This window comes from Poecilia formosa, unplaced genomic scaffold (genome assembly GCF_000485575.1).
Source record: "Poecilia formosa unplaced genomic scaffold, Poecilia_formosa-5.1.2 Scaffold283, whole genome shotgun sequence".
Lineage (NCBI taxonomy): Eukaryota > Metazoa > Chordata > Actinopteri > Cyprinodontiformes > Poeciliidae > Poecilia > Poecilia formosa.
Genome location: NW_006800222.1, coordinates 539,311 through 558,382, shown reverse-complemented (window position 1 = coordinate 558,382; position 19,072 = coordinate 539,311). Strand labels below are relative to the sequence as shown.

The window sequence follows — 19,072 nt, the reverse complement described above, 5'->3', positions numbered from 1 at the left end:
AAATGGGGTGAAAAAAGGTTGGATTATCCACAGGTTCCATCATAGCCCTTTTTCATAAACCAGTATAGGTCATATGTTGGGAAAATCTGGGTACAATTCGAGTCCCAACTAGGCAAAGTACACAAGAATCCATCCATGCTCCATCTTTCAAGTTTATATCAGGAACCTGGAGGAAGGTTTAGATTTTGTGCACCGTTTTAGAAACTGTAATACAAAAATATAGCGAAACAAGTTAAGGACTTCAACGTGTCCTAAATAATTTAGCCTTAGGTACCTTTTCAAGTTGTTCAATTATAAAAACTAACATTGATCTGACAAGCTAATAGCATCACCAGAATATATATATTTTTTGTACAAATACTGCTTTCATTTTAAATCATTACTTATAGCTTTTATCCTAACACACATTTCATGGACTGTGGACAAGCAGAAAGCAGAAAGCCAAAAACTTGCAGCTTTATCTTTTCTCTCTGTCTTGCCTGGTTTGCATGCATCACCCTGATTGGTCCCTCCTTGGTTGGTTAGTTGGTTGGTTGGTTTTTGTTCTCTCTCCCCTCATCAAACAGGAGTTAATCCTGATTGTGTGTGTCGTCTAAGTGGTGCAAAATGAGACACGGGCTAATGCTATTCTCTGTAGAAACATTTCCGAAGACCGCCTTTTGTTGCGATACCTAATCACGCCTCACTGCTTTGTGTTGTCACAGGCATGCGAGGATAGGTTTAATTAACATATGAGTGTGAAATATTTGAATCCATCCGAAATTTGCATCTGTGGAAAATACATCACTGCAGAAAAAACCCCCCAAAAAAACTAAATAAGGTTTGGCCTCAAGTCAATATTTCACATTGCTCTGTCCCTATGATTGTTGATATTGAAGCTTTTGCTTAGACGGTATTTGTCTCTGTGTTTCTTCATTACCTGTCTCCCTTACAACTCAGCAGTTACTGTATAAACAGATTAGGAGCATAAGCATCAGCAGCAGAAGATGTGGACTGGTTCTGGCAGCGACTGCAGTCCAGCCGTAATTGCTGTGAAGCTGTGTTGGTGTGTTGAGATGGATAAGTGGTTGACCTAGTCTTTGCTCAGTAATTCTTCTGTGAGTCACGTTATAAAGGAGGCTTAAGCAGAAGAGATGAATGGTTATAGTTTCTGCTGTCTCCGTTTTTACTCTCCCTCTATTTTTCTTTGTTACTTTTTTATTTTAATGTATATTTTTTTAAATCAGAATTTGAATACTGATTTTGATTTTATTCAAGCTGTTTATTTGATATTAATAATACACACACAGGCTGGCCTTTAGCTACTGTACCCAGGTGTGTTTTCTGTCTGGTTCTGCAGTGCACTTCCAGTTTCCTCAGATGCATTTCGACACCTGTCACTGCGCCTGACAGGTTATTCTTCCTCAGGCAGAAAATTCTGGTTGTTACAGCACACAAAGCAAAACCCAGGAAACAAATACGTAGTTTGCTTATAGCTATATATGTTTTTTTGTTTGTTTGTTTGTTTTTTTTTGTTTTTGTTTTTTTGTGTTATTTGTATTCCTAGTCCTACTTTTATTTTTGTAGCTTTGTACAGAAATTGAGTGATGATTGATATCTAGGATTGCTTCACATTGGATTGTCTCGAAATGTTTAAAGACATACAAACAATGTGAATAGAAAACATTAGCTTTGAGAGCCCAGAGTCCTGTTCTCTAAAAACTGCTAGCAAAAAGGCTAGCAGTGGTTATTTTACCAATCTAGTTGTGGTTCAAACATGGACCGATCCAGCACTGGGTTGATGTAACACAATGAGTAGGAATATGGGTTTCACCATTGGGTCAGAATTTCACCTCCAAAATGTGTGGAAGTGCTAATGTCTGTCACTAAAGCTAAGATATTGAGGAAAGGGGTGTTAAAGATTAACCCATAACCTGAATTACTGAACAATACTTGAGTTAAAGGGAATTATTTATATTTGTGAACCACAGGGCAAGACAGAGGCATAGAGTTAACTTGCATGTTAAGCTAACTCAGGTAGCTTAAAGTGTCTGGATGTTAACTTAACCTCCTCTGGACAAATTTATAACCTTCATTGTTCATTCTCTATAGTTGCACAGTTGATTAACCAAAACTATTTGCCAAAAACTTCATCTGCAGGATATTAAGGCACTAATTACAAACTAGCACAAGCATTCGGGCAATATGGTCATCTGACTGAAGCCAAAGTCTCTCGACTTTATTAAACCTTTTATTTATGTTATCAGCCAAATGTTAGGATTCGGGTTCGTGTGAGTGCTCTTTCTTATAGAGGATCTTCGGGGGAGAGTTCAGACAGGCTGGCGTACCGACAGGTGATTCCGCGTAATTGGCTGGTGGACTTTTAAGAAGCAGTGGAGCATTCACTCGTCGCTCGATGGTCCCACTTGTTGTGTCAGAGTCTAACCAAAATTATGTTATGGATGTTTAAGAGACTTCAAGTAATATTTTGTCTTCCCTCAGATCTCGACGAGCTGTTGGAATCAAGCCAGGAACCAAGTCTGGACTTTGAAATCGTTTCCTCCCGAGACCGAACATCTGCGCCTGCCTCTCTCCTCCCCACTCCATCATTGGTCTTCAGTACGCTCCCGGATCCTATCCTTTTCCCTCCGCGCAACCACCATCCGAAAGAAAAAACCCGAGCTGACCTGCCTACCCGATCTCTGGAACACAATCAGATCGTATTTTTGGAAAGAACCGCCATTAAACTTTCACTGAACAGTATTCTCTGGTTTTATGTGTGAACTTGCATGTGGGTCAAGAAACTAAAATCCAGCATGACACCAAAGGGATGAGGAAGTGCTTAAAAATGTTTCTTCACTGCAACAGGGTTTTGGGCGGTATCCGACCGCAGTGAAGTTAGTTTCAAGTTGGATATTCGATATTCGAGCTCAACTTGAAACTAACTTCACTGCGGTTTGAATCCGGGCAGGGAAACGCTGGCATGGAGTTTCCTTGTTCTCCCCCTTCATGAATGTTTTTTTGTAGGATATATTAACTTTCTTTTTAAATTGTATCACTGTTGTATTTAGTCTATAGTCTTTAGTGGTAAAGACTTCAGTTTTTACCACTAGCAAGCGGTTCCAAGCCAATAAAAGCATCAACGACGGGAACGTGAGGCCGGTCTTTGATCTGTATCTATCCCAATGTTCCAAAGGCAGAGTCGTATCGAAGCCAGCATTAGCTCACCTAACTACATGAAACAGTTCGACGCTAAAAGAACAAAGAAATCAGGAGACTCCATTCCTCTTGTTCACGTCATTTTGATTTCATGTGGCAAAAATATTAGCCAATCAGATGCAACAATTTCCTAATCGCGGAGACAGAGCCCTGAAGGCAGGGTGAAAGCGTGTGCGTGCTCATGTGGGGCGATCGGAGGGATGTTGTAAAATTAGCTATGCTGTCAGAGCATTTTCCACTCTGCTCTAAAGGAATTGTCACCAGTGAAGCAGACTCAGGGAAGCCCTCTCCGCGCTCTCTTCCTCTCTCAGTGTTCCTCTCTCAATGTCTTTTTTGCCTGCAGTGAAACTTGGGCTGGTTCTTGTTTGGTCTTTGGGGAAACTCATTAGGTGGCAAACAATGGCAGAGCTTTGTGAACCTCGACATGAGCGCCATTCAGACAACTGACTATTATGACAAAAAGTGATCTTTGGTTTTCTTCTGAACGATTTTATTCAGAATTAAAAAAAAAGAGATCCCAACTTTATCCCAGTTTAGAGGAGAGTATAAGAACTCCACAGAGACTCAGGCCAGTTCCATGAGTCTAACTAAATTAAGCACATATTCCTATGTGGATTTTAAATAAATTCAGGATTCCAAGAAGCATACAGTGCTGTGTAATTTACTTTCTTTATTTTTTTGTCTTTTTTTCTGAAAATTACTATAATATAATATAGTTTAACTTCAACATACTATATTTTGTTTGTGAGTTGAATAAACAGTTATTTAACTCTTTATCCACGTTTATTTAATTATATCATTTTTGGTATTGCGGTCGCTCCATATATTTGAGCAACTAGTTTTAGAGAAAAGGTTTCAACACCCCAGGAAACTAACCGATAGGCACTAAATATTTAACTAAATATATACAAGTGGAAATTGAACACTGTAGCTGTCAAAATAAACAGATTAAGCTTCACATCTGTTCGATGAGGGAATAATAAAGTCGGACTCCTCTGTCTTCCCTCTTTCCGTGAGCTTCTCCATGGCAAACGACCGCTTCTCACTCCATTATAAAAAGGTAAATAGATGAAAAAAAAATAGACGAGTGTTCGGGCTTTTCCGCTCGGATTCGGACTCAGAGCCCCCCTCTGTGTTTACGCGGCAGATACATCAGTCGAGTCTCTTGGTTTTTTTTTTTTTTACGGTTCAAGATTTTAGCTTCATTTCTGACAAGAATAAAATACATTTTCTTGCAGCTGACATGGACACCGCTAACCAGGTGAGTAAACACGCTAAAGGACTGAACAGATAAACGTGTAACGTGAACGCCCCGAGGGTTAATTACAACTCAATTGGCCGGTGAGTCCATTAATTGGTGAAAATAATGTTTTCATCCCCTCGCTTTGTCTCTGTGCAGCTGGCATCGGTGGGGACATTTCAGGTGCTAAAATTGCCTCTGGGATTTATCCGTGTTTTGGAATGGGTGAGTTGAAATTTCATTGTTTATTTGCGTGCAATAACTTAATTTTGCAATGTAAATATGTAAATATTTTACACGCCAATTCACGGGTGTGCTGCTAATGAAGATACTGAGGGGTTTTTTTTTTGTCTGTTTTTTTTTTTTGTTTTGTTTTTGTTTTTTGCAAGGAGTAAACGGGATTATTTTTAATTCAATTCGCGCATTTGAATGGTGAAACTTTCCACGCATCTGGATTTTTGCACACATTACGCTCAAGCATTTTATTCAAATCTGATTCGCTGTGACCAGATCTTTATGTTTATGTATATCCAATCGTTATGTGTATTTTGTATTTGTGAATAGGTGTGCAAACTGTGCTTTTTTTTAATGCGCCAGCCTTTAAGAAATGACCCATTTTAGCCCGAGTGAAAAGAAATGATATAACGGGAATCACCAATTTGCACTGGGCGTCCTCGCTGTGACTGAATCAAAGTATTACTACAGCCACCCCTCTCTGTTTGGCAGTGGGTTGTGTTGACTCTGTGTTTATTGTACAGTGCACAGAAGCCTGGAGCTAAAAAAAAAAAAAAAGATAAGTGAGTTTCTTTGATGTGAGTTTAGAGAAATTGCTGTTGCCACCAGGGTGTTCAGCATTTGCCCAGATACTGTGTGTAAGTGTGTGTGTGTTTCATTGTGCACCTGTGTGTGAGGCTTTGCAAGTGTGAAGACAATCATAGTTTTCATTAGCTGAAGAAAGATGGGAGTTTATTACAGTTATAAGAAGTGAACTGACGAATCTGACTCTCAGTTTCAACATACCACACAATTAAGGTGAGTTTGCACATGTCTGTCAGCAGGGATCCTAAAACAGACTTTATTCAAGAGAACTTCAGTTCTTTTGGTGGCCTTGATAAAAAAAATCATACCAAAGAAAAGCATTCGTGCCCAGATAAAATGTGTATATGGATATGGTCTGAAATTGGCCTCAAATGACAACTTAAGATAGTTATATATCTAGGATCCACTTTTTGCCTAGAGTTATCCTGTATCATTGTGGCCATTATGTAACATTTTGGATTTGGTGTCCTTTATTTGGTCATTTCCCTACCTATGTGATTGTTAAATCGTGGGTTATTCTCTACTACCAATTCACTGGACCTTTTCTTTTTGCTGCCCATTTTCTAATCAAATGGGTAGTTTGAAAGTTATATCAACAGTCATAATGCATTACAATATAATATGTTACCAGTCAATCAGACAGTAGTATCTTAACAGAGGAAAAGAGTAGGAACCTTCTTTCAACTTGCTGACCGGCATTGCACAGCAACATGGTCGAGACGGTCAGCGTTGCACTACTCTACGCTGCATACAGTAGAGTCGCTCTGATGCTTTCTCTGGCATCTCACTTTAAATCTCACTTTAAAACCTAGGAATTATGTAGTATACACAGTTTTTTCAGTATTTGAATTTGTAAAACCTTAGTATACCAAGGACCCCGTTTTTTCTTTTTCTTTTTTTCCGCATTTGATGATGATGTTGTTCTGTTAGCATGTTCAGGCCTAGAAATTCAGCATACAGTGGGGCGGTTCACAGTCAAATGTGGAGTGGCCAGGATGTAGTTGTGGCCTCAGAAGCCATGGATCTGAGCTGGTTAAAAGGTGGATTCCTCCCTCTCGGCCGGTGCTCTGTCTCTACTCAAAGTGGAAGAGTTTAATATCCAAGTGTTTTGTTCACAAGTGATTCTAGAATGGAGCGGACGATGGATCATCTCCAGAGATGTAGGTGCTACTCTTGTCTGTTACACCGAGGAAAGAACTGAGCCAGAAAGCTTGTGGAAGCAGAACTTCCACATTCAAACCTTCACTTTTGGCCATATGGATTATGAACCAAAGAGTGTGATCAGGAGTGTTTGAAATTAGCTTCCTCCACAAGGTGGTACAGAAGTCAAAGTAAAGTCATTTATCCTGCATGTAAAGGAGTCAGGTCAAGAGGAATCCTGCAGCAGATCAGGATTCCTCCTGGCCAATTCCTTTTTTTGAGGTTTTCGAGGCATCTCCTCATTGGGCATGACTGTATTTCCCCTCTGATTTGGGAACACCTTGGATGGATGGAAACTGGCCCACACCTTGTCAGATCCAAAAGAAAACCAGCTGTGTAACACTCTGTCATAGCTCACATGTCTATGTTCTTGTTACTCTTTGTGTGTACGTGTGTGTGTGTGCGCGTGTATGTGTGTCTGAAGGGAAGTGTGGGTCATTATGTGAGCTTCACTGCCTCCCCCAGTACACACCACCTCCGTTCCTCGCATTTCTGGCACTACAAGTGACCTTTTCAGTGCAACACCTTTACTTCTTTTCCGTCTGTCTTCCCCAGAAAGAGAATATTCCTTTGTGTCTCCGTTGGCCTGCGGGTTTATACAGTATACACATAACCAGCTATTTTAATTAAGGTCAAGAATTCAGATTTATTCTGCTGTGACACCCGTGGGTATTTTTTCTGTAAGCTGCTCTTCTCTAATAAGAAAAGACGGGCGGGATCCTGTTTTTTTTTTTTCTCCAATCATTTGTAGTTTGTCTTCAATTGAACCAAAATTGCAGTCTTACTTTTAACGTGATGTGCGGAACCAGCAAGAGCAGTGTTAGAGTATTACATTGGCCCCTTTTCAGATCATGGTGAGCGTGTACAAATTACCATCACTGATATAAGCACTATGCAGAAAAGCTATTGAGCATTGTCTTCCATATCCAGTGGGTTTGCTTTGCAAATGCATTCATTATTTCAAAAACAATCAAGTTCTATCTTGAATGTTTTCAGCTGTTTTCAGAGCAAATCGTGGATGTTACAGATCCAGGAGGGAAACCCAGACAGACAGCTCTCTCTCCGGCAAAACCCTCTAGCTCGCTGTGGGGAATACCACAATATTCTCAGACCAAAAGAGATATCTGTTCCTCATGAAAACCTTCACAGTGACCACCTCAACTGACTCCTTTTGAAGCAGAGGAGCAGTGACTCAACTGCAAGCTTCCCCAGATGATAGAGATCCTCAGTTTTATCTCTAAGACTTAACCCATTCACTCTATACAGAAGAGCCTAATTTCAGCCGCTCTGATCTTGAATGTCAATTATTCGGTTAATGTCCATGGCTTACGAATGTAGACAGAGGTGAGACCACATACAGGCTGATAAACTGAGATCTCTGGTTTGTGGCTGAGCTCTTCCTTTACTACAACAGGTGATGAGCGGATGAGGGCCCTTTCCATATATCCTTCACCTCATCCAAACTTTGGAGTTTAGATTTGCTATTGTGGCTCATCAGTAGATCCTTGGTGTCATATCTTCAGCTGCTTGTGCAGAGAGGGACAATCACCTGTAATTTTGTTAGAAAGTTATAACAAATGTTGATTGTCATGGATAATGTTGCTATTTACACTGACTGAACCCTGGTAGCACTAATAGGGTTGAGGGATGATGGATGACAAACATAGGAATGAGGGATGAAGGTGATAGAGGTGAGAGGACAGTTGAGAGTGAGGGAGGAGAAACAGTGCTAAATGGTAGAGTTGAGTGTACATAGACTTGTGGAGGAATGACTGAGGCATAGACCTTCTTACTAACTAAAGTTAGCACATGAACTCCTTTAGATACATATAACAAGTTACTGGTTTTAAGCAGTTGTCTGTTTTTGTTTGGAGCCTACCTCGGCCAGGCCACGGCTGGATCCCATCAGCAAAACTGAGACATCTTCGCTGACAGTTAAATCCCATAAATGGACAGCTTGGAGCAGTAGCTTGATTCTGTAGCTTGACTGGCGAATTTCAGCTCTTCCAGATGGACGAGACATTTTCAGACTGTGTTTCAAATGGGATCCTTCCTTTACTCTGACATCACCTTTCTGAAGGCATTAGCAACGCCACAAAAATCAGCCACAGTGTTTCCTGTTCATTATGTCCATGTGGTCCTGTGGTAGATTTGTACAAACAGTAACTGATCAGTGGAAACATGACATGTGTGCTGGTTTGCTTTGTGTGGACGCCCTGAGGCACTGGAGGTTTTTTATAAAGGCAGCGAATGACATTTAGTTTGCAGACGATGAACCTTGCACTGTACGTCTGGTTGACTGTGTGGACAAATAGTGGGCTTTTAAAAGGTTATGTTAACTATAGTTGAGACTTCCTAGTAAGATGCTGCATGTCTTGGTTTCCTGCATTAATAGTCAGCATTGGATCTGCACAAGCACAGTGTGAATTCATAATTAGTCAGGCCTGCAGGCAAATGCACTATGTGTACATTTGTTTTGTCATATCTCTAAAACACACAAAAATACCAAATTGTTAGATTTAAGTCTTTGAATAGAACTAAGCATTGAGGTTAGGAATTTAGTTTTAAGGGTTAGTGTTATAGTACAAGACCTGGTGATCCATTACATCAATAGAGGGGCCTTTCGAATACAAAAAATAAAACATTATTTATGTGTGTGCGGATCTTGTTCTTGCTGGCACGCCATCAGCGGCTGGCATATTCTGCTCCAAACAGCTGTAAGGTCCCCCTCGTCTCCCATGTTGGCCAACTCATGCAGAAGCTGTCCTTTGAGATGTGCCCAAACTCTTCACCGTTTCCAGCTTCATGCTTATGCGTCTGAAGAGTGAAAGGAAAGAAGCGGGGATAGAGAGGGGTGTGTGTGTGGGGGGGGGGGGGATAATTGCACAGTTGCTTGAGCACATGATTGCAAATGATAAACATAGCCATGCTGCTGAAGCTTGTCGCACAGAGCGGCTGTACAAGCACACGACGTGAGGCCTTGTGACTCACGGGGCAAAGCCCGGGCATCCATCGCGAGTCTCATTCATGAGTAATCGTGGTCTTCCCATCCAAACCCGCGTCTGACCAACTATTGCATGATGTCATCCTGAGTACCTTACTGTACACCAGCTTTGTTCGCCTCTGGGCGGTCGGAGAATCTCGTGTGCACAAACTAAAGGGTTATTAACACTTTTTTTCATTGCCTCTGTTTTGTAGTATTTTGGCGATAAGACTGTGTGAAAAGACATCTGAATTGCACATTGTGCAAGATGTAGCACAAAGTTTTAGTGTCATTTGTTATGTTATTATTTATTTGCTCTAGATTTTGTCACTTCAGGGGCTGTCTGCTGTTGGATAAGGAGCATTAAACCAAAGGTTGCATCAGATCCATCACTTCCATCTTTATGTGTTGCAACCGTATCGGATTTTATATGTTACAGTTTCTGTTGTTTACCGTTCTGCCACTTTCTTTGATATGCCACTATCTAGCCTTTAATCCGATAGATGCCAAGTGGATATGATAAGCATTTTGTGCACAAGCATCAGTGCGCGCACACACACACACACACACACACACACACACACACACACACACACACACACACACACACACACACACACACCCCAAAAACAAGTCAAAGGGAAATGCAGTGAGATTAGCGACAGCTGTTGACTGATATTGCAAGAGACTTGCCAGGTCAGAGATCTGTTTGTCACCACTGAAATAACTGTTCCCTGCGACAGGAAGAGAGGCGGCTGGAGAAGCTGGTCCAAATGTTGAAGGAGATGACGTTTATTATCTACTTCGGCAAATGTCTCAGTACCCACTGGGTTCAGGGCTGTGAATAACGCCAGGGCTGACATAGAGTAAATTAGTATTAAATGGGAAAGGTGAGAAATGTTCTTCACATCTCTCTCTGGGTATTGTCTTAAAATAGGTTTGGTCGATGATGGCATTTCATATGACTGTCACAAAAGCTTCTTCAGCTGCTCACATAAACCTCAGCAGTCAGGCTGCCAGGAGATGACTTTTTTTCCCCCCTTCATTGTCTGATGAACAGCAGGTCAAATACAGAATAATCAGATTTAGATTTAAATGAATCAAAACTGAAAGCTCACTGTTTTTTTTCCTAACTATTACATCCAGGTATGTTCCTTGATAGACTCTGTTTTTAGTTTATTAAAAATCAGATAAACGTTACATGCACATGCGTTATATGAGTAATCTAAGATGTTCTCTTTCCCGACACTTTAGGTCTTTGATGGGCCTCTACCTCGCCTTTGACCCTCAGAGGATGCTACTTCCTCTTTGTGTCAGACAGAAAAAGGTTGCCTGCTGTCTCTCGACAAGACGTATCCCACACAGTTCAAGAGAGAGCACTGCTGTTCGTTCTTTATATACGCAAGAAAGACCATAAAGAAATGTGGTGTTCCACAGATCAATCATTTACATCCCAGAAAAATAGAATAACACAAATGTGTTATATTGATGATGCGCATGCTTAGTAATGAGGGATTGCTTTCACCATCCAAGGGACTGCCCACTGTTACTCTATGTAGCGCTAAAATGGACAGTAGGGGGGATTGCTGCAAAATCATTGACTCGGTGCAATCAGCTTGGTTTCCTTAGATTAAAAAAAAAAAATCCAGCTGACATAATAAGCGAAACCTGATTGCACAACTTCTTAAACAGAATGGATGTTGACTTTGAATTTATTTGTGACTATTTGTTTCTATATAAGTTGTTTTTATTTTTTGTAAAGTGCCTTGAGACAACATTTGTCAGTGCTATGCAAATAAGCTGAATTATATTGAATTATATAGTTTCCTTAAGAGACTCTGGTTTGCACGAGGAATTAGTGATTATCACATCTTTTATCATTGCATAAAAATAAGAATTAGTCCCTGTGTGAGGATGGTGATCAAATAAATTAATGATATTTGCAGATCCAACAGTTACTTAATGGAACTAGTAGTTAATGCAGCCTTTTTCATAATTATTTTTTTTGTTTGTTTTACTTTTATTTTATGAGTTTTAATTATACTGCTGACTTCTATTAACTTTGTAGAATATACAATGAAATGCTAAGATAAAAATTGCAGTCCAAAGGACACAGATGCAACCAAATTTTTTTTGTATTTATCAAACTGATATAAATGCAGAAAAATGTTCACTTGCAGCTTTATTGAGACATGGGTAGTGACTGTTCTTTGACACTGAAGGCCCAGTTACTAAAATAAATGTCCTCTTTCTTGTGGTCAGTCAACGTTAGAGCCGAGTGGAGAAAAGAGACGGAGGCAAGATCAGTCTGTGCTTCTGACAAAGAGCTTCCTTTGCAGGAAAGGATTAGCTGCTTTTAAATGAGTTACCTGTTTTTAACTATTGTCTGCCAGTGTAGCATTGATCACACGGCTTTTTACTGAAGACGTTTTCTTTTGCAACTTTATAAACTACGTCCTTCTTCTAAAGGGGTAGAAGAAAAAGTAATTTACAATAAAACTCAATAAATGTACATTTTTAGCAGACCATGCTAAAAATGGTCTGCTAAACGTAATATATGCACATGCACGCACACACACACACACACACACACACACACACATTTCTATACATGATTCAAACCAATGCAGCACTCGCTTCTGTCCAGCTCAGCAACAATTTTAGGGCGGCAGACATTGACTCTGACCGCTGGTGGCCAAGTCCGTGCCTGATGCGTCCTTTTCAACTGACTGGAGTCTCATTTGGAGCTTCCCAATTTGCACGAGCTCAATTATTAGAAAAAAATCTTTGTCCGCTTATTAAAATCTGCAGACACCATCACCCGGTTGCGTGAGTGTGTGTGTGCGTGCATGTGTATTTTCTTTATATACATATATATTTCAGGTCGTTGATTTGCCATGAAATCAAATCATAACTTTCACATTAGACTGGAGCGTTTGGGTGCCATGTAGGTCAGTAGAGATGAGGGATGACTGAGATGTTTCGTAGCTTTGTTTACACTGCAGACCGGTTTAATTCCTGCGCTCGCGCTTTATTCGCCCCTTCCACTGTATCTATTTCTCCCCTTAGCTTCCCTCTTCTACCTCCCAGCCTCCCCCCCCTTTTTTTTTCTCTCCTTCTATCTCTTGTTCCCTGAGGAGCCCAGCTGGGAGAGGCAGATAAACACACGGGGGTGCGAGGCTTAGCATCCATCCTCCTTCCACAATGCCACGCTCTCCTGTTCAAAGGACCCGGCTAAGAAATGAGAGGGGCTAAAACCCGAGCTGAAAAAAAAAAAAGAAAAATCACAGTAAGGACGAGGCAGCAGAAAGAGAGCGTGAAAGAGATGCTTATCTGCGGCTCTTTGTGGTTAATTAAACGATAGCGTTCGTTCCCGTCGCTCTTCTGGTCACTTTCCTGGATTTGATTTGTCTCCATGTGCATCGTCTTTCGGCTCCTTCGTTGGGAGATTTCAGTCGCGCCGTCATTCACTCGTCTCTGTGGGTAAACAAACCACATCAGTCTGGAGGTTTTTATGCAGATGTTCCAGCTGTGCTCAATGTATGTGGCATCCCGGCTCCACCTGAGGCCCAAAACTGCAGGCAACAAACCCTAATGAGAGTCTGTTGTTTATTATTAAGATTTTGGCATTAATCTGGGCTGCTTTAATCAGAGATTATGCCTACGCAGCATCGACACCGCACACTCATGTTTACCTCCTTTGAAAGCTCCTCCGATCATTAGCTGGTGGTCATTTGAAAAGCTGACTGAGTTTTAAGCTAGCAAAAACAGGATTATTGAGTCAAAGCTGCAGTATGTAACTTTTATTAAATAAACGTTTTTTGACATATTTGTTAAAACTGTCACTATGTAGAACATGAGACATAATTTGTGAAGTAATCCAACTCCTCCACCTCCTCCCTATTGTTCTACTGTCCTTAACATAAATACACAACTCCGTCAGAAACATCCAATCAGAGCGAAGAGGAGGGTCTTAGCGCTGTCAATCATCCTTGTGTATACATGCTCCCCTTTGCTAGCAGTGGCTCAGGGAGGAGGTGGAAGAGATCGATCTTTTCACTGATTACCTGTCGCGTACTATGCTGTCACGACATGGTGACAGTCTTAACAAATATTTAAGGAACATATTTTTGTAAAAGCGATAAGTTCAGCTTTAAAGACACACCTTGACATAATTTAGGTGTCTAAATAAATTTAAAAAAAGCACCTCTTGCCCTCTTGAAAGTATTGATATGTAATGCTGTGGGCCTGTTTCTTTTCCAAGATCCCAGAGAAACTTGTTGAAGCTCACGTTGTCGTGAAACTTTTAAAATGCCCGATGTTAAATGGCTTCGATAGGAATTGGGGTGTTGTTCCCAACTTTTAGGAACTTTTAGGAAAGTTTTCTACTTACTCATAAAAAAAAAACGGCCCACCAGAAAATCTTGAAGTTGAATCAGCATATGACATAAGGCTCAAGCGCACTTGGATTATGCATAACACAATCACTATATCATGTTTCTGGAGCAATTTTATTAATCATTTGAATAAAAAAAAAAAAAGAAAAGAAACATTCAAGTGTGATTTTAGAAAAAGCAGAAACATAAGAAATCTGTAGGGTAACAAATACCTTTTCCACTACAATGGAGATGAAGTAATAAGCAACTCTAGTTAACAGGACACTAATGTAGGTAAAACAGACTTATGGGGCAAAGGGACCTCTTTGCCAATTTTAACAGTCAACAAGATAGATTTGAGAACCTCGTGGCTTCAATATGGTTACACTCACTTATGTCTTATGATTGCATAGTGATTCAAGGCATGAATCCAGCAGCTTTCTGCTTAATTCACTGCTATATTTTACCATCTAGATCCTGAGCTGTGCCAGCGTTGAACGCCACCTGCTATAGGTCCGATATGGTCGCTCTGTGGTTCTTGGTGTTTTAGTTGTGGGCCTGGTATACTTGCAGAGGATCAACTAAGCATTCAATGTTTAACTCAATAGGTATGAAGCGATACTGACTCTGTGTTTAAGTTCTGTCTCTGAGATGGCAGGCATACGGTTGAGCATAGCCGCTTCCTGTCAGTTATCCAACAGCGCCCTCCTGTGGCTCAGATTCACTCAGACTGAGAGATAAACAGCGTTGCCAGCTGTTGGCAAGCTGCACGTCCAGCTGCCTACGACATGGGAAAGGAGCAAACCGGGCATCAGCTCTGATTATGGTGATTATGGCTTTGAGAACTCTTGAGGCAGTGGGGGGCTTATATGGGCAACTAGGCTAAGAGAGCAAACTGAGGGCAGGAAATGAGTGTGTGTGTGTGTGTGTGTGTGTGTGTGTGTGTGTGTGTGTGCGTGTGTGTGTTTGTTGCATGTTCATGTTTGTTAATTTAGATGAAGGCCCTGTTCATTTCACTGACTTTGACAATTGGCCTTTGCCCTTCAGTTTTTCCATTGTGAAGCAGTTCACAAGTCTCTGCTTAGAGGAGATAAATTGAGCGTTGGTTTGTTCTCCTGTTCACACCTCCAATGCAACTTTAATCCACATCTAAAAAACCTTCCTAAGGACTCCTGAGATAAAATCTATTCAATTATTTTGTTTTCTTTGTACGTTTCCTGAAATGCCTAAAGTATCAGAAACAGACGTTTCAACCTAACTTTTTTTTTGCAGACAGTGCCTTTCAAAAGCATTCATATGTCTTCTTAATCACTTGTGACGGTGCAGTGGCATGTAGAGACCCAGGGTTTCCCCTTTTATCTCACCAAATTAGTTCTATCTTATTTAGACCAGATGTGGATTATCTGTAAACGGCAATTTTCAAGTTTGCCATGGATTCTCAGTTGGACTGAGCTTTGTCTTTGACTAGGCTGTTGTACCACATCAATATGCTGCTTTGATCTCAGCTATCCCACTGTAGTTCTGACTTCACGTTGAATCGCTTCTCTCCTGCTGTAACGTGAACCTCTAGCATTGTCCTTAGCAACATCTAGCTGGTTTTCTCCAAGGATTTACTTCTTTATATGCTTTCTCAGCCTTTGATCTGCTGCTTTGGTCAGTGTTTCTTACATGTTGAGGTGTGTTTCTGCAGCTCTTTGCCATTTTCGCTTTCGCCACATGCGGTGGCTACTCAGGGCAGCTCAGGGTCAGTGTGGACTGCATGGAGAAGGCCAGCAGCGATCTGAACATCGGCATCGACTTTGGTTATCCTTTCAGGTGAGTGTTGCGCACATTCCTTCTCATGTTGTGAGTTGGACAGTGTTCTTCGTTGTTTAGAGTCGCAATACTTGTCTGAGAGCCAAGACGGAGAATTTTAATAATCATGTGTGGTAGCAAAGTACAAAATCTCTTTGTGTGTGGCAGGTTGCACCAAGTGTCGTTTGAAGCGCCCATGTGTGAGGCCATGAGGACGGAGCGTGTGTTCCTCACCGGAGATTATTCTTCCTCTGCGGAGTTCTTCGTCACCATTGCCGTTTTCTCCTTCCTGTATTCTCTCGTGGCCACTGTTGTGTACATTTTCTTCCTGAATAAGTACCGCGAAAACAGCCAAAGACCGCTCATTGTGAGTATGATAAACTCATACTCATTATTCCTTCACATTTTACGTCAGCTGTTCTTATAAATGAACACAAAGCACTATTGAAAATACATTTTTCCTGACAAATAAAAAAAAAAAGAAAAAAGTTATTTTTATTCTGTGAATCTGTTGAAGCTGAGTACTTCTTTGCTTCCCTCAGGACTTTGTGGTGACAGTGGTGTTTTCCTTCATGTGGCTGGTCAGCTCCTCTGCTTGGGCCAAGGCCCTGTCCGATGTGAAGGTGGCCACCGATCCGGACGAGGTGCAGCTTCTCATCCCAGCCTGCAAAGACCCGACTAACAAGTGCAGCTCTTTGCACGGGCCTCGGTGGTCTGGGCTCAACACCTCGGTGGTAAGCTTACAAACCATGTCTGCTGTTAAGCTGGGAAACAAGAAAGGAAACAAGATTTTTTTTCTCTTAGAGTTAAGGCTTCAGATTCAGTTCTGTCAATATCAGAATAAAAGGTGAGCTATTTTATTAAAATGTCTTTCAGACTGACTGAATCACTCCTCTTGACCAAACTTTCATGTTCATTAACACATTCTTTCAGAATGCACGAGCATTGTATCATGTAGACCAAATTTTTAGTTTTACAAGTGATAAAAAACTCAAATAGTTGATTTATTTGTCATCTATTTCTACAATAAAGCTTGCTCATAGTTTGGGGGGGAGGGAGAGATCAGGGTTTACGATTCAAGGTTCATGATTGCCCAAGTATAATTCTCCCTTTTTTCCCCCCTCAGGTGTTTGGATTTCTCAATTTTGTTCTGTGGGCTGGAAACATCTGGTTTGTCTTCAAGGAGACCAGCTGGCATAAGGGTGGCTCCAGGTTGGCGGGCAGTGCGCCCGACAAACAGGCCGGCACCTTCGACCAGCAGCCCTACAACCAGGGCGGCTTTAACCAGTCGGGAAGCTACAACACCCAGGGGAGCTTCGACCAGCCATCCGAGTACAGCCAGGTGGGAGGGCCCACCTCCTACTCCAATCAGATGTAGCCGCGACTTGTCTTTCGGCATCTTCAAACAAAGGCAGTCAGGGGGCTAGGCTGACTGCCTTTGTTTGAAGAAAGGCATTCAGCCTTTCTTCAAAAAAAAAAGAAAGACGGAGGGACTTCCTTGTCGGAAGTCCTTCCGTCTTCCTTGCTGTTAAAAAGGAAGACGGTCATAAGGAGTAAGAGTGCACTTGTTGTAGATGAAATATAAAAAATAAAAGTCTAGTTGGGTATCGTAGAACAAAACATTAGACGTAGTCCCTCACCCTTTCTCTTTCAAAAGTTGTGTTAGCTGAATATTGTCCCTCTAGTAGTTCGAAACGCATAACAGTTTCTCCGTGCTCGATTATCGACTTGTTCCGTTTTTGACTGGCCATCTCTGTTCTAGTAGTTTGTTTGCACTCTGTGTCGGAGGGAAAAGCGCTCTTTGTAAAAGTTTTAAAGTGCATGACGTTGTGTGCTAGTGAGGTCTCTGTGAATCCAGGAAAAAACAACAACAAAAAAGATAAAACATGCATTCTAAGTGTGAAAGTTTACAAAACATACTCTGCTCTGACACATCACTGACAGCTAATCAGGTATTCAGTCATGTTTTTTCTTATAATGACGAATATATTTTGATAACAGGTGTTTCTAATTCCAATAATATTCATAATTCAGGTATTTTTTTTCTTGCTTTGTTTTTTTTTAATTATTATTATTTTACAGCTGCAACTCTTTGACTTTTTGTCTGATAATGCCAATAAGTAAAAAAAAATAAAATCACAAGTAACAAATCCATTCTGTAAAATCCTCCACAAAAAATACGTTTGTATAAGAAACCTAAAATATATGCAACTTCTGCCGTGTGCGCTGAGTTCTGATGTTTATTTTCTCCTGCACAGATGCTACCATGCAGTTTTAAGAATATTTTTCAGATGCAAACTATAGAAGCCACTCTTCATACAAGTTACCTTGACAACTTTCCTCCTTTTTACTTAAAACACACATTTCAAAAGCATTTTCACACTGTTCATACACACAATGAAAACCCTGCAAAAAGCACCTAAATGCCATAGTTATGGCCAGAAAAAATATGACACTATGAAGTTTTGTACAAACAACATCTGTTCTGTTCAAGTGTTGTAAAATCATGACCATTGAATGGAATGCTTGGCTTCCTGTTCATTTACTATGATATTTCCAGCCCTGTGTTTTGACCGTCTGAGCATGTGACTTGCAGTGGTGTCGAAAAGTCTATACACAGTTTTCCACTCATATCTAACGTGCACAAACCCATGACTCACTAATAAAGATGGACAAATTTGTTCTGTGGCTCATCTTTGTGTCTCTGTTCAGAAGAAGTTGTTAGCTTAGCCTCCGGCCTCGGTATTAACTGAAATAACTTGTGTTTCTCGTGGAGTTCAGTCAATGCTAATTGGAGTAGAAATTTATTATTAACACTCATAGTGCAAAACGAATACAATAAGTGGAAAACGAAGTAATAAATAAATAAATAAATAAATTCCAAAGTTTAAAAAAGCAGAAAAATTGTGACAATTTTGTGTGTGACCAGCAGGTGGGGCCATCCACACATGCACAAAAGCTGCTGAGACGAAGTAAATCAGCGTGACGTAGAAACAAAAATCAGCACTATGTGAAGAGTAAGTCAATCAGTCAGCTGACTGATATAGTGAAACATACATCATGTACAGTAGTGGTGGTTCTTGTATGAATTATGGTCAGCTTTGCCTTCCATAAAACCCACTTTACAATATATTGAAACAATCATCAGAGAATCGGTAATCAGGTCTACTTACATGCAATATTTGGGAAGATCTACAATATGGGTTGCAAAAAATAATGTTAACTTATTTGTCCATCTGCATGGACGATCGCATAACAGGTGGAGATGGGTGGAGTACGAGTCAGTGTTGGTTAATCGTAAATAATATGAAATCATGCAAAACTACCATCAGGAAAAAGGTCTGATTGATTGAAAGATTTCTCCATTGACAATTTGAGAAGGGTTTAAAAAATAAAACTCGAAACGGTATTAAAATATCAATAGACACTTTTAAAAAAAAGTTATCTTCTTTTATGTTGTTT

The 19,072-nt window shown here is 40.6% G+C and overlaps 1 protein-coding gene across 1 annotated transcript; it reads left to right on the top strand.

Annotated features, from left to right (window-relative positions):
• The first annotated feature begins 4,167 nt into the window (after positions 1-4,167).
• synpra (synaptoporin a) lies at positions 4,168-18,291 on the top strand. The gene is made up of 7 exons (XM_007571591.2): positions 4,168-4,459; positions 4,598-4,663; positions 15,507-15,631; positions 15,779-15,977; positions 16,153-16,344; positions 16,737-17,040; positions 17,134-18,291. Exons 1-6 carry the CDS (start codon positions 4,442-4,444, stop codon positions 16,986-16,988), a joined length of 852 nt encoding a protein of 283 aa, XP_007571653.1. The 5' UTR covers positions 4,168-4,441; the 3' UTR covers positions 16,989-17,040; positions 17,134-18,291.
• Positions 18,292-19,072: the final 781 nt, after the last annotated feature.

Bases quoted from the DNA above. Each gene is read 5' to 3' on its own strand.
- synpra (XM_007571591.2), top strand. The intron at 4,664-15,506 runs GTGAGTTGAAAT...GTGTTTCTGCAG, and splicing joins TTATCCGTGTTTTGGAATGG to CTCTTTGCCATTTTCGCTTT. The intron at 16,345-16,736 runs GTAAGCTTACAA...TTCCCCCCTCAG, and splicing joins CTGGGCTCAACACCTCGGTG to GTGTTTGGATTTCTCAATTT.